Source organism: Silurus meridionalis, chromosome 27, assembly GCF_014805685.1.
Source record: "Silurus meridionalis isolate SWU-2019-XX chromosome 27, ASM1480568v1, whole genome shotgun sequence".
NCBI classification, from domain to species: Eukaryota; Metazoa; Chordata; class Actinopteri; order Siluriformes; family Siluridae; genus Silurus; species Silurus meridionalis.
Window position 1 is genome coordinate 8,072,348 of NC_060910.1, and position 15,551 is coordinate 8,087,898.

General features: G+C 36.5%; 1 protein-coding gene across 1 annotated transcript in view; it reads left to right on the top strand.

Annotated features, from left to right (window-relative positions):
• kcnt1b (potassium sodium-activated channel subfamily T member 1b) overlaps positions 1–15,551 on the top strand; it is a 93,323-nt gene that overhangs the window by 55,599 nt on the left and 22,173 nt on the right. Inside the window, 9 exon segments of the mRNA XM_046841656.1 lie at positions 762–830; positions 3,099–3,147; positions 3,333–3,392; positions 4,584–4,658; positions 5,207–5,290; positions 7,101–7,195; positions 8,895–9,075; positions 9,767–9,931; positions 11,861–11,997. Of these exon segments, the coding sequence (XP_046697612.1) occupies positions 762–830; positions 3,099–3,147; positions 3,333–3,392; positions 4,584–4,658; positions 5,207–5,290; positions 7,101–7,195; positions 8,895–9,075; positions 9,767–9,931; positions 11,861–11,997 (915 nt within the window).

Below are 15,551 nucleotides of genomic sequence, written 5' to 3' on the forward strand. Positions count from 1 at the left end.
CTTTCTGAGCTTGCCATCCTGTGTGTTGCCCACTAGAGGCCCTCATTGATACCCCTTGTGGTTTTCCCCTTCTGTATGTTAATTGTATCGTTGGCTACCTGCGTGTCATACAAGTATGTGTTTATACAGAAGTTGTGTAGAAGTTGCTCTGTTCCCCAGTTCCTTCGTTGATGTTTAATGTTGCTAGGCCAGCCCTTAGTGCTCTGATGATAGTTCTTACATTTTTTGTGCTTGTACTAGATCAATCTGCGATTTACCAAAATCAATGTCTTTTCATTTTTTGTGTAGGTTGCAGGTGGAGTTCCATGTGCATGAGATCGCAACCTGCTTTTTTACTATGTTGCCATTTTGTTGGACTCTGAACTTTGTGGACATCCTTCATTTCTTGTTTTCTTTTCTTCTCTTTTCTATGTTTCTATTCTTGCACTTTCATAAATGCTATTTAACAATTAACAATGTTCATCCTGACTTTAATACTGTCAACTCACATTGGTGTCCCAGTTTTGACATTTTAACAACAAATTCATAATATTGCTTCTTTTTTTACTCCTGTCAGGAATGCATGTGCTCACAGGGTTTATTAACTTAATTGTAAAGATTGCATGATAATCGAATTCAGTAGGCTATATTTCCTCACCTACCATAAAATAAATTCCTGCCTACATCACTGCCAGACACTTGTCATCTGTCATATGCTATTTAAATGTGTTGGCTTTTAAGTGAGCTTAATTTTCTGTATGTCTGTGGTACTCTGCTTGCAGGAAGCACTGCTCCAATGTCACTGATGCTCTGTGCAGTAATCAGACGACAGATCCCATCCAAATCAACTGGTGAGAATTGACTGATGCAAACTCTTTTGCCGTCTGCTGCCTGATCTTCATTACATGGAGCTACAGGAGTACAATAAATGAACTGTTATGTACCATAAGCTGCAGGTTTTGTTACTACTCCATATACATGTTGTAACTCGTTCGGCTTTAAGAACAGCTCTTCTGTATGTTCTATATGCTCTATACAATTCCATATGCATTGAACAGGACTGCAATACCAACAGGATACTGTTACTCTGTGTGGTTGAAATTTTGATGAAATGAGAGTTTTTTTCACAAAACCTGCATATTCCATTTGCATTGCTTCCCCCCACTGGAGATGCTCTTTCATCTTCTTTTACTGGCATCAGCTCATTTATTGATGAAAAAGCAGACTTTGAATCACAACATCTTCCTACAAGGCAAACGATTTGATAAAACGTCTCACAACATATGAGGACCTTCAAACACAGAGCAGTGTCAGAGAGTGGCATCACACGAGAGAACTTTGTATATACAGTACAGACCAAAAGTTTGGACACACCTTCTCATTTAAAGAGTTTTCTTTATTTTCATGACTATGCATCTCGATTGGGTTCAGGTCCGGTGACTGTGGAGGCCAGGTCATCTGGCGCAGCACCCCATCACTCTCCTTCTTGGTCAAATAGCCCTTGATGCCTTCAGTGTGACTCTACAATTTTCATAGTCATGAAAATAAAGAAAACTCTTTGAATGAGAAGGTGTGTCCAAACTTTTGGTCTGTACTATATATATATATATATATATATATATATATATATATATATATATATATATATATATATATATATATATATTAATGGCTAAACACAGACACGAGAGAGTTAAATCGGTGTTAAAGTGTCTTTATTAGGGACCAGAAATTAAAGTAAAAGAAAGGTGATAATGTTCTGGTGCCCTGGAAGGAGGTGAGGAGAGGCTGGAGCGGGAGAAGGAGTTTCTCCGATGCCTCAGGTCCCCACACACGGGCTGATTCCCCTACGATCACCATCGGCTTGTAGCGGTCAGGGTCCTCCTACCGCAGGGCCGAAGAATCTCCCTCACTTACGTGGCGTTGCGAGGGTCCGGCGTGAATTCCTCCTCCGCCGTCTTTAGCCTGTAGTGAGAGACAGCGAGGCGCGAGCCGCTATTAGTCAGAAGCCCAAGGTCCTCCAACTCATTGTCCTTCCGGAAGCCTTTTATAACCGTCGCCAGGCTTGAAGACAGTGTGGGCCGCGACTCCAATTAAGCTCCAGCCGTGTCTTGTAAGGACGCCACGCCACCTCGTTTGCAGCGCCGCCTCAGCACCGTCCTTCCACACCCTGATGACGGTTGAGTTCGGCGCGCTTGACCCTTTTGGTACCTGAGGTGGAGGCTCGTCGTCACAAATTTTTTTCCGGCCCTCATTTTTCCAACCTCTATGAATTAAAACTTCATTCGCTACACTATTAATAAAATTATATCATTAATAGTAATACAATTTTCATCCACTTATAAATAAAAAGGAATGACTGATTTCCCTAAATGTAGTTGGGTAAAAAGTAAGATATTTGACTTTGAAATGTAGTGAAGTTACAGTAAAAGTCTCCCCAAAAGGAAATACTTGAGTAAAGCACAGATACACGAAAAAACTATTTAAGTACAGTAACAAATTACATTTACAGTTACTGTCCACCATTGGAAACATCCCACTGCAGTTACAGAAAATATAAGCACTTAGTGGAAGCAAATAATGGAGCGGAACTAACTGGATAATGATATTTTGATAAATTGCATTACGCTTTTCTGAAGTAACTCCAGTAGTTAAATAACACTGACTGACTCGATTGTTATTCACAGTAGCAAGTTAAATAGGTTTTGAATATTTTCTGCCATTATTTAAAGTTCCATTATATTTCTTTTGTTTGTTATATCATTTATTTGTTTTAGTATGTTTATTGTAGAATTAGCTTTTGTTATATTCTCTCACTGATGGGTATAAGTGAGATTTGTCACTAAACTACTCGTCCACATAAGACTGCAGTTTTCTTTGCATTGAAGACACATGCTTCCATTTAAGCTAATGTGTGTGTGTGTGTGTGTGTGTGTGTGTGTGTGTGTGTGTGTGTGTGTGTGTGTGTGTGTGTGTGTGTATACACTACAGGAAACTAAAGTATGGCTCACTGAATATTTTACTGAAATGTTTTACTAATTTTTCAGCAAAATAAAATCTTACAGTACTGAGGTCATGAACTGTTCACTTATTTTCTCATTTCTATTTCTTTTTTTCAGGGAATTGATATTCTGGGTGAACAGAAAGACTCCTGTATGGGCTATACAGGTAAATAGCTCTCTGACTTACATTGCATTCTTGACTACATACAGGTAGAATCAGGTACAAACCGGTTGGCATAAAGTGTTATTTAACAGCATTTGTCTTCTCTATATTTAATAATTGGTTCATCAAATAAATTCTATATTGTCAAAACATTTACAACTTCCTTTTCTCTGTTTCCGATGGTCTAGGTGTCCGTGGCCTTAATTAGCTTTCTAGAAGCAATGCTCTTGACATATCTCAGTTACAAGGTATGGTCTCTGCTCTTCTCCTTTTCCTTTTCAGTTTTGCAGAATTCTGATCCAAATGAACTCTGAGTGCCAGATGGACGCACTCACATACTCTAGCACAAACAAGCAGAAGGCATACTCTCAGAGCACTAACAAGACTTGATATGTGCTTGCAATTTCCGATAATTAGCATTCTGTTCACTTAGGCTGTAGCTTATTGTACAAACAGCCCATGATATTTACTACTACATGCTCTGTGTGAGGTGCATATTAACATGATTCAGAAACTGCATTCAAGTGATAAAATGGCCAACTTGTCATAAAGCTTGGGATTGAAAATATAAATAAGTTCAGCCCCTAATGATAATGTGTTAATAATGTGTTTTCTGTGTAAATAATCAGCTTTGTATCAGTGTACAATGTGTCTGTTTAACTTTAATTATGTTTCAATATTTTGGTTAGCTGTAAAAACCTGGTGTACATTATATAGCTGTTAACTGTTTTGCACATTGACTGAATGCAGATGAAATTCCAGTTCATTTTGCTTGAGAACAAAGCTTTGTGCTGGACACTCATGATCCATTTTGGTAGACTATGACTTAATCGAGGTTACTTTGTGCATGGGAGCATTCTCATGCAGGAACAGGTTTAAGCCTTTCACTTCCAATCAATGAAACTGTCTCTTTGCAGCAGGCAAAGACGTTTTTTACATTATATACATTTGTCTGCTTCCAATTTTTAGTATCCACAAACATCTGTCTATATATTGTTACTTTAGTTTAGTTTAGTTTAGTTTAGTTTAGTTTAGTTTTATTGCCATACTAATTAATTTGGTCATCAAGCTTCAAAATTAATAACATTTGTGTCCGGTATTGAGTGTTAATTCAATTAATGCATTTCAGTGACTTTAACTGTAACATGTTTGTTGCTAACACTCCTGTAAGCCAAGAACAGGAAGCTACAGTGGGCAATATTCAATGGCAATATACAGTGGGCAATATTCTGCTCTATGGGTCAATTGTAATAAGCTTTCAAATCAGCAAGACATTAGCCTTGGCCATTATGTTATTCTAACAGCATAATTGGAATCCATAATAGTGGTCTGCACTTTAGTAATGAAGGAATGAGTGTTTTCCATTAGTAAGGTCCAGACCATTCCGGTCTCGGACAATTATTATTTGCTTAATTGTTTTACTATTTCATTTGTTTCAGGGAAACATTTTTGAGCAGATTTTCCAAATTTCCTTCATCCTTGAGATGATCAATACAGTTCCATTTATAATTACAGTAAGTGGAAAACTTATTATTCAATCTAAAAGATTTTAAACATAAAAAAAAACTCTTGAAATGCCATAAGCCAAAAGCCATAAGTATTAACCTGGTAGCTCAGGGGAGATGGTGGCTTAGGGGCTAAGGCATTGCATGGATGAGATAAATGTACTTTGCTCTGGATAAGGGTGTCTACCAAATGCATTAGATGTAAATGTAAGCTCCCAGCCTATCGTTTATAAAGCATAAATGATGTTTAACAACTTTGAATTATTCACTAGCTGCTCTGGAGCTGCTGGGGAATGTAGGTCCTGGGAGATTAAAGTCTTAAACATAATTATGTATTGAATGCATTTATCAGCAAAGAGTAAAACTAAACCAGACAGCAGTGACCTATTTATTACATATATAAATCCCTTTTTTTTTTTTTACATGCTGATGGAAAAGAAAATCAATTAAATAATAATTATTATTACTATTATTATTATTATTATTATTATTATTATTATTATTATTACTACTACTATAAACATTCCTTATGTCAAAATGTGTCTTGTTGCTTTCAGATCTTTTGGCCCCCATGGAGGAACATATTTGTCCCTGTGTTCCTTAACTGCTGGCTTGCCAAGTCGGCACTGGAAAACATGATCGTAAGTAATGGGCTATTGACTAATCATTCAATTAAACATATCTGGTGGAAAATCAATTGCTGTTTAATGCCACCTATAATCAGAGCAGCTCAGGAAGCTGAAAATAATATTCAGCATAGTGAATTAACAATGAATTATCAATATCAGAATTTGTGAACGTGCCAGGATCCTTTCTGAAGGCAGATGGTCAGGTCAAACGGCCAAGAAGAACTTGGCAGGGAGTATGTATCTTGAATTGTACAAGTATGGATTATGCTAACCGGCATAGACCAGATATCAACCAGACAAATTATACTGAGCGTGTGAGTTGTTTGATGCCATCAAGAAAAACTGTTTGTTGCTGTCTCTGCCAAAAGGTAATTTCGCAAACACTGCAAATATGAAGCCCTTTTGGCAACACAGTTAGAAGATGGTGCTGAAAGATTTTGCTAATTATGGCTCACCAATTAGAGAATTGTTACAGTTCCATGGCTATTGGGTTCAAGTCAGAAGAAAGAGTGATAATTGTATTTATTTGATCAATTCAGCTTTCCATAGCATTCATAAAATAATAAACAAAACAAGGAGCATTTTTAAATTATTATTATTATTATTATTATTATTATTATTATTATTATTATTATTATTATTACTGTTACATCCTGATACCTTCTGTTGTGCAGATGTTGATATGGTGTAGGCCAGGGGACATCAACTGACAAAAGAAATGACTGTAGCAGAGCTCATAAGTGAATGAAAATCTGCTTGCATTTCACAGAAGTTATGTTTCTGAATATGAACTAGAGTTGTTTCTGTAGCAGATCCTCTGTTGTGTCTTATGCAGCTATGTGAGTTTATGTAAATGATTTAGCTGAAGGCAGCTCAGATCACAGACTTATATGAATAAACATAAGTACAGAAGTCTAAAAAGTTTTCTTTGTTATTATTATTTTATTCACCTTTATAATCTGATTAATTGACTAACTTTCTTAAAATTAAAAAGCAAAAAGGATTATTAAAGACAGATTAGGTCTGCAGGACAAGGAATTTGCATGTACAGTACATAACACATGTGGCAGCTTTGGTTGTATACTGCAAATAAATAAACAAATTGCTATTTAGAAACAAGCATAGAAATGTACAAATGTGTTCAAGGTTATAAGGTTCTATAGAAGTGTGAGCTCAGTATTTGAAATGATGAGCTTCATATCAGAAGGTCATGAGTTCAAATCACAGCACCACCAAGCTGCCACTGCTGGGCTTTAGAGCAAGTCCCTTAACCCTCAACTGCGTTGTTTATAAATGAGATAATTTTAAGTTGCTCTGTATAAAAGCCTCCAAATGCCATGCATGTTAAACGTGAATGTTACTCATCTGCAGGAAGTGCTTTACCGTGGTCAGAGTCATTATGGTTTCAATTAATTTTTGTTTAAATGATTATATGGAAATTAAACCACCTCCATTTGTAAGACAATAATACCTGTGAAAGTCAGCTTGATTGTAATAAAAAAACAACAACAATGCACTCTTCTGTTGTAGAATCTTTCCTGTTAGTCAAAAAAAGTTAGTTTGGAGTGCTGGTGCCGAATAATGCAGTTTAGAACCACTTCTAATTGTTTTATTTACGGTCATATACTAATGTGCAGTGTTTGAATATTAAATGTTAACTGTTGTCATTATTCAGTCACTTAACCTGAAAATGTTATGTGTGCCTTTTCAGATTTAGTTGAATTCCCCTTGTATAGATAGATCATGTATCAATGATCAGTATCAAGTTTCTAGTCAAGATTTATATTGGCAACACTGTTATCATGCTGTTTCTTTGCTGCAGAATGATCTTCACCGTGCTATCCAGCGTACACACTCTGCCATGTTTAACCAGGTGCTCATCCTCATCTGCACGCTGCTTTGCCTGGTCTTTACCGGGTAAGAACTGTGAACCTCAAAATTACATTACTCTAGAGACAAGTAGTTAGTTGGTATAAGATAATGTGGGACATATTTTTGACACTGAGAAGCCCACAATTTAATCTAAATGGGGAGGTGGGAGGTGGTAGCTCAGTGATTAAGACATTGGACTTTGGATCCATAGGTTGTGATCTTAAATCCCAACCACACCAGGCTGCCACTCCTGGGCCCCTGAGCAAGGCCCTTAACCCCATAGCTGCTCAGATGTATGAATAAATAATAATAAATGTGTCACTCTGTATAGGAGCATCTGCCAAATGTCATAAATGCAACAAAGAGAAGCATCAATGCATAAAAAAGAAAAAACTTAGTTCCACAGAGGCTACTCAGTTCCAGAATAGTGCATTTTTCATGTTCATGTTTTTTTTCTAAAGCTGATTAGGCTAATGTAATTATATGGTTAGAAAAATTATCTGTATGCTGTAACCTGGCATGGGCTCGGTTTAAGTGACAACTGACACAACTCTTTATTAAAACGCTTTAAAACTTTTTTCACAGCATTGTATAAATGTCAGATTTGTTCCATAGGGACATTTGCTACATTGCTGATGACACAACATTTCCAGTCTATTTCAGTTTATAATTTAATAGGTTCCCTGGTGGTCTAGTGGTTAGGTCACCACTGCAGCCCGGGTTCGATCCCTGGTCAGGGAACTGACCCCAGCCATTAGGGTTGAATAATAGGGATAAGGATGATCCGCTGTGGCGACCCCTAATGGGAGAAGCCGAAAGAAAGTTTTTTCAGTTTATAATTTAATGAAATATTATCATAAAAACATGGGAAAAAACATTCAATAAAAATTGTGTCTACAGTCAATATGTGGGACATTATCTCAATGCTGGTCTAAGGACAACAATGTTGTGCATTACAACATATACATTTGGTTACCCTACATTCCTCTCAGATAATAACTACATAGTGTAACAGTGACAGAGAGCACAGCACACCCTGGGTGATATATGGTGCACAGACAGTAAGGTAAAAGTAAACATTTTTTTTCTTTTCACTTTTTAGATAGCAAATTGCTTACAGAAAAAAAAGCAAGACTATATTCATTTTCATAGGGTAATCAGGGCTCATGCACGCCACATTAGTCATTAGTTTGTCTCCCAGACGCGTCCCTGAGGATGTAGACTTCCGCCAAACCACGCCCCTTTCCTCTGTTAAATAATACATTGATTGATGTTTCCATGAATATTCCATTAGACAAGAGGCACATTAGCGCCTACACATTTCACACTCTTCAAGTGAGTGCATGAATATGCAAATTTGGAAAACTTCCCAGCTCTACATGTCCACCCCTTTTTCTTCATTTGCATTAGAACACTATTGGCTTTTATATTTCAAGCTGTAATATTGCTTGTACTCATATACCCAATACTAACATACATTTTCCATTGTTATAACCTTCACCTTAAAAACAATGCATCAAAAATGCTGCACTTAGGATTTTCACACAATTCCTGTGAATATAATTATAAGAATTTTAAAATAAAACCATTTTTGTTATGGAATGGGGATATCTTTCCTTCCTCTGGAAGATGTTAAAGTTTTAAGGGTTTTTTTGCATTTTTTTACTATTGACTAAAATTATAAATGCAATCATTTTAGGTGGTACGTTTTATTTTTTGTTTTGCTTCATTTAAAAAAACGTAGTGCCTGTGGAATTCAACACCTTGAACGAGCTGGGAAGAATCTTTCTCTGTTTGATTCGCTCTATTTCTGCATTGTCACCTTCTCCACTGTGGGCTACGGAGACGTCACACCAAAAATCTGGCCATCTCAGCTACTGGTGGTCATCATGATCTGTGTGGCGCTTGTAGTACTGCCATTACAAGTAAGACCATTACACATGCACATAGAGAACCAGTGCTGATTTTTTCATTAACAGAGACCTCTAAGCAATTTGTTGGATAAGGGTGTCTGTAAATGTAAATGCACATGCAGTTGGGGTTAAAGTGTGGTAATTGTTCATGTACTGTAATAAAAGTTCTATACAACAGGAACCCCGCATCCATGTGTGAATACTGTAACTCCAAGCCCTCCATCAGATGGCAGAAAGTACAGATAGTGAAAAATATATATTAAATACACTGTATGGACACCTAACAATAAGATTATTATCTGCTTTTTTTGAACCACAACAGCATCACTACTATTTTATTTTGAGGCTATTATTTAGCAAAATTTGGGTTATTTAGCTGAATTTAGCTGATTACTGACACGGCTACTAAGTAACTAATAGCTGGGTAGCATATACAGAGTGGATTTACTGGATAAAAGAATAATAAATGTGCCCGATGTAACTTTATAAGATTCCAAAGATTGCTCAGAATAGTGCACAAATTAAATAATGAATATTTAAATTGTTTCTGGAATTTTGTATTTGATATTGTTTTGATTATAGACAACTAAGGTTAATTGAAAATCACAGTACCTGAAACATCAGAAACTGTTGTTTTACTGTAATATGAGTAGGACATTGCGGCTTCTTTTGGTGTTGATGCCTATTGTTGTTTTCTGTACAGTTTGAGGAGCTCGCATATCTGTGGATGGAGAGGCAGAAATCAGGTGGAAACTACAGCAGACATCGAGCTCAGACCGAAAAACATGTGGTGCTTTGTGTCAGTTCGCTCAAGATTGATCTCCTCATGGACTTCCTCAATGAGTTTTATGCGCATCCCAGACTGCAGGTAAAGCAAACAAACCCACCGCTGACACTCAACATTATATTTGTCTCGGGTGTACTGTATAATGTCAGTAATGTATAGCAAAAGAGATAAAAAAAAAGCTATGAGAATGCAATAGTACTGTTTCTATTAGATTAAATGAAATACAAGGTAATGATTTAATTGTTTTTTTTTTTCTCCACTGTTCATTTGGGTTTTTTACATAATCTACTTAATGTATTCTCTTCATCATCATTTGCATGTAGTTCACTAATGGCTTTTTTCTCAAAGGATCGTTATAGCGAAAACTTTTGTAATCCATGGCTCATAAAGAAGTGTCATTATTTTGTATTAACGAGTCACTTAAAGGAAATGTGTTTCAATGAGACAGTAGAGCTCTGTGTCAGGGATCAAGATAAAGATGTTATTAATGATGCTTCTCTGAGATTGTGCGGTATGCACATTTTTATATTGTGTAGCTGCAGTGTGCTGTCTTTTACCAGTCTGCCTGTAATGACTGGTATTTAAGGCCCACTTTTATAAAGCAAATACAGTAAAACTGTAGGTATCATGTTCCTGTTTAAATTAGTATTTGAGATGCACCCAAAACTTGGCATACTTTTCTTCTTTATGATTGCTTAATCAAATTCAAATTCATATGGCTGTGTGGAACAGCAGTTAGTATCAGCATTACCATAACAATGGGAAAATGAGAAGAATGGGAGTCTGTGAATGGAACATTGATTCCAAAAAAGAACAACTGCTTGTCACAAGGGCTGGTTTCTGTCGATTTAGTATTCCTATTTTACTTGGCACATTGAAGGTAGTGTACTTTGCAGTGAAGACTCTTTTAGAACCTATTAGACCATAAGCTCCATGAAGTTACCTTATAATAAATACACAACATTCTTTTCTTTCCAGCTGTAAAACATACTAGTAAACTAATAACATTATAAGCAACATGATAAATGTTCAGAGCTATATCCTTGATGGTACACCACACAAATACACTCTTTTACAGTTTAGAAAACTATTAATGTGTTGCTAACACACCAAAATATGTTTTGCCTTAAGTCTTAAAAATCAGCACAACATGCCACAGAGGTCTGTTGTGCACAGAAATGATGCACACATGATGCAGTGTAGTAGAGCTTGTGTTTGCAACCATCACATTTAACAATTTGAGCTTCTCAGAACGTTATATTATGATTTTTTTAGCTTTTGGTCATTTTTTTATTTACAAATTTGAGTTGTCCAGTTAATAAAGTAATTTGTATATGTATATATACTAACATGCTTTTTTTATGTTTCGTAAAATCCAGGACTCAAGATGAAAAATACTTTCCATGGATTTTACAGGAATGAAACAATGAAGTCATTCATTGTTACATATTAACTGTATATATTTAATATGGCAATAATATTCCACATATGGAGTATACACAAAACATGAATTTTGGCACAAAATGTTGTAGTCATTCTAATGCGCCAGACATTCATAAATGTTATAGAAGATATAAAACAGGCCCCCACATGTATTTCCAAGTAAAATATATTACATTTGGACACACTGTATTATCTTCATAATATAGTCATATTGCCACAGGTCGCTTCAGTCGGATCTAAAAAATAATTTAATAAAAAAAAAAAAACTCCCTCTATTTCAGATTTTTATCCAAAACTTTCACTATGGATTTCTGTCATTACAGTTTAAATTGTGATTATTCTTCTATTTGTTCCAGTCCTTTTTAAAAATTTGAGTTTTTTTTATTTAACCAGCAGTTCAGGCATGTGGCTAAAATTTTGTTATTCTAACAGATTAATAACAGATTGTGTATGAATGACACAATGATAATGTGTGTACTGTAAATTCTTGATCAGATATGAATCTGTATATTATAAATTTCTCTACCATACCTAAACATGCATTTTTCTGTTTGTTTGCTTTTGCAGGATTATTACGTGGTCATTCTCTGCCCCACAGAGATGGACATCCAAGTGCGACGAGTCCTGCAGATTCCTCTATGGTCTCAGAGAGTCATCTACCTGCAGGGCTCTGCACTTAAGGATCAGGACCTAATGAGAGCCAAGTGAGACTCACTTATATACTTGCTTATATTCCATTTGAAATATTCCAGATTTAGCAAATTTCCCATCAATGTTATACGTTTAATCTGTGCAATATAAACGTTTGGAAAACTGTTCTTAATCATTCTTTTTAAATTTGTGACAGACATACCTGGTAATTCTTTGCTTTTGAATCAAAGTTTTTCTAGTACATTTTGTATTTGACTCGAGGCTTTAGAATTTGCCTTTAGATTTTAAAATGCAGTATATCAAGAGAGACCATTAAATTATACTGCATTTTATGCCCTGCAGTTTTCTTCAGTATTAACTTTAGAATTAAAAACCCAATATTCTCTTGTGTCATAATTCGTTTTAAAGTCATTAATGGGCAGATTTGTCTTCTAAACGATGAAGGTCTCAGGTGTTCTCATGTTAGGCACTTGCTGAGGTTATTATAAACAATTTTGCATTAAGAAGACAAGACATGAGGTAGTGGCATTTACTTAAAAGGTATTATTAACCTTATTGTCTTCCTGTTATGTGGCTTTTTTCATGTAGCTGCTTTGCTGGCTTAGACAGAATGTTTATAAAGTCACTGTTTCCATTCGGAGTGTTTATGTACACCGCTGACCTGTGAACTCCATCCGAGTGCCAATTTGACACTTTGGAAAATGAAAAGTGTAAGTCTAATAGGTGTTTGCAAATGGATTATTTGGCCTGTGGCCAGAAATTTTTTTAGAAAGGCCATTACATCTAGTACAAGTAGATCTCACAGGAGCATTGTCATGCTGCAACATGAGCCTAGACACTCTAGTCTAGTCTTTAAAGCCACACTTTTATTTGCTGTAATGAAGCGGAGTTATTCAACTACAAATGCTTAGATTTCCTTGCTTAGAAAAATCTTTAAAAGCAACTCAAATAGTTTCAATGGCCATTCAATTCCATTTAGTGCTTAATTTGTAATGATTATTTTATGGCTGGAAATATCAAAATTTGAAGTGGGTATGTTTTGCATTCTAATGTTGCATTATGTTGCCTCTTTCAATGCCACAGACTTACACCTATGAGACATGTCTAAAGACAATCTCTTGTCCAGTCATCTTTAAACATTCAATTTGGTGCCATTGATTTTTTTTAAACAGGTCATTCACTTTTTTTATTATCAGGACAAATAGTCTGTCAATGAGCCTCTAAAGAAAATATGCATCGAGGTGGTTGATGTTCTGCCAAATGCCTAAGAAAAAGGCTTGACTTGTTTTTTTTTTTCTCCTTTTATTGTAAATGTCACTCTAGACTTGTTTTTAAAAGGATCCGTTGTCACGAAACAACAGAAAACCTCAACAAACAGAAATCTGTCTGTGTTTGTGTTTGGTTAACACAGAACTGTGACACTTGTTTTTTAATTTCCATTTCAGCAGTGAACTCCCCAGTGGTACAATCCTTACATCACATCTACTATACACACTTTACAAAATGCATATTGTATCTCCAGTTTTGACATTTTTATACAGTAGAACATGGTGGATATGTATCCTCTGTTTAGCTGCCTGTTGCTCATTTGCATTCGTTGTTTAGGCTTTAGTCTGTGCCTAAAGTAAGCTTTACCTCGGCTGGAATTGTCCAGGTACACGTGGGGGAAGCTTAATAGGTATGTTTTGAGTGTAAAAGAAATTTGTGTTCACAACTGTGACACTTCAAAAACTAAAAAAGGAGTCTCATGGGAAAACCATGAGACTTGACAGGTATGCAAATAAATAAAAAAACATGAAAGTCTGTGAAACGTCTCTATTTACACTAATAATGCAAACCCTGTAGCTAGTCTCCGATCTGATGAGTTGTTTTCATCTGAATAATTTACATTAGTGCATGTGATTGGATAAAATATTTGCTAAGAATGTTCAAAACACTAGAGACATTTTTGGCTACAGTATTTTTCAAGTACTGGAGCTATTTCCTGACATATATTGAGGAATATATATAAGAAATGTTTGTTCAAAGAGAGTTAACCAAATGACTAGGAAACAAATCTCCAAATACCCTGATGGATTAAATGTAATAAGAATCTTCTTTTTCTTCTTTCGGCTGCTCTCGTTAGGGGTCGCCACAGCGGATCATCTGTCTCCATACCCCTCTGCCCTCTACATCTGCCTCTTTTAAACCAACTACCAGCATGTATTCCCTCACCACATCCATAAACCTTCATAAATCTTCCTCTTTTCCTCCTTCCTTATGGCTCCATTCTCAGCATTCTTCTACCGATATACCCCATGTCCCTCCTCTGCACATGTCCAAACCTCAATCTCAATCTCGCCTCCCTCATCTTGTCTCCAAAACGTCCTACATGCGCTGTCTCTCTAATAAACTAATTTCTAATCCTGTCCATCCTTGTCACTCTCAACGAAAACCTCAACATCTTCAGCTCTGCTACCTCCAGCTCCACCTCCTGTCTTTTGCTCAATGCCACTGTCTCTAAACCATACAACATCTCAGTTCTCACAACAGTCCTATCAACTTTCCCTTTAACTCTTGCACATATCCTTCTATTTCAAATCACTCCTGCCACTCTTCTCCACTCACTCCACCCTGCCTGCACTCTTTTCTTCACTTCTCTAAAACACTTTCCATTACTTTGCACTGTTGACCTCAGGTACCTAAACTCCTCCACCTTCTCCACCTCTTCTCCCTGCAACCGCATCACTCCACTCCCCTCCCTCTCATTCACATGCATGTACTGTGTCTTACTCCTACTGACTTTTATTCCTTCACCTCTCCAGGCTCTTCTCAACCTGCTCCCTACTCTCACCACAAATCAAAATATTATCTGCAAACATCATAGTCCATGGAGACTCCTGTCTGACCTCGTCCGTCAACCTGTCCATCACCACTGCAAACAGGAAAGGGCTCAAAGCCGATACTTGATGCAGTCCATCCTCCACCTTGAACCAGTCTGTCATTCCTACTGCACACTTCACTTCTGTCACTCTGTCCTCATACATGTACTGCAAGACCTTTACATATTTCTCTGACACACCAGACTTCCTCATACAATACCACAACTCCTCTCTCCACCCTGTCGTACGCTTTCTCTAAATCCACAAACACACAATGCAACTCCTTCTGACTTCTCTATACTTCTCTATCAACTTTAAACGTAATAAGAATAGCCGACAAATTAGTAAACACATGAGCCTGTAAATTGATTTATTTTTCAAGTTTCACCAAATACAAAAAGCAACTGTATTTCTGTCAATATAATAGATGTATCCATTTCACAAATCCCAGAAGACCTTTTCCTTATTTTTTTCTGAGCATGAGGACTTTTTATTGACATGCATGCTGTACTGTATGTTTGGGAAAGTGAGAAACCTTTGCTCAGCAAGATCAATACATTCCATTTGGAATGGCGACAAATCGACAGACATCCTGTCACTGTCCTGATGGGTGAAGTGAGAATAATGTTGGTGGAGTTTGTCTCAGTATTTTTCAATCACAATTAATCTTGGTAATACCACTTGTTCTGACAGACACTGCATTAAATAGAACACAGGAGACTTAACAGCTGTGTCACGCCGGTTAT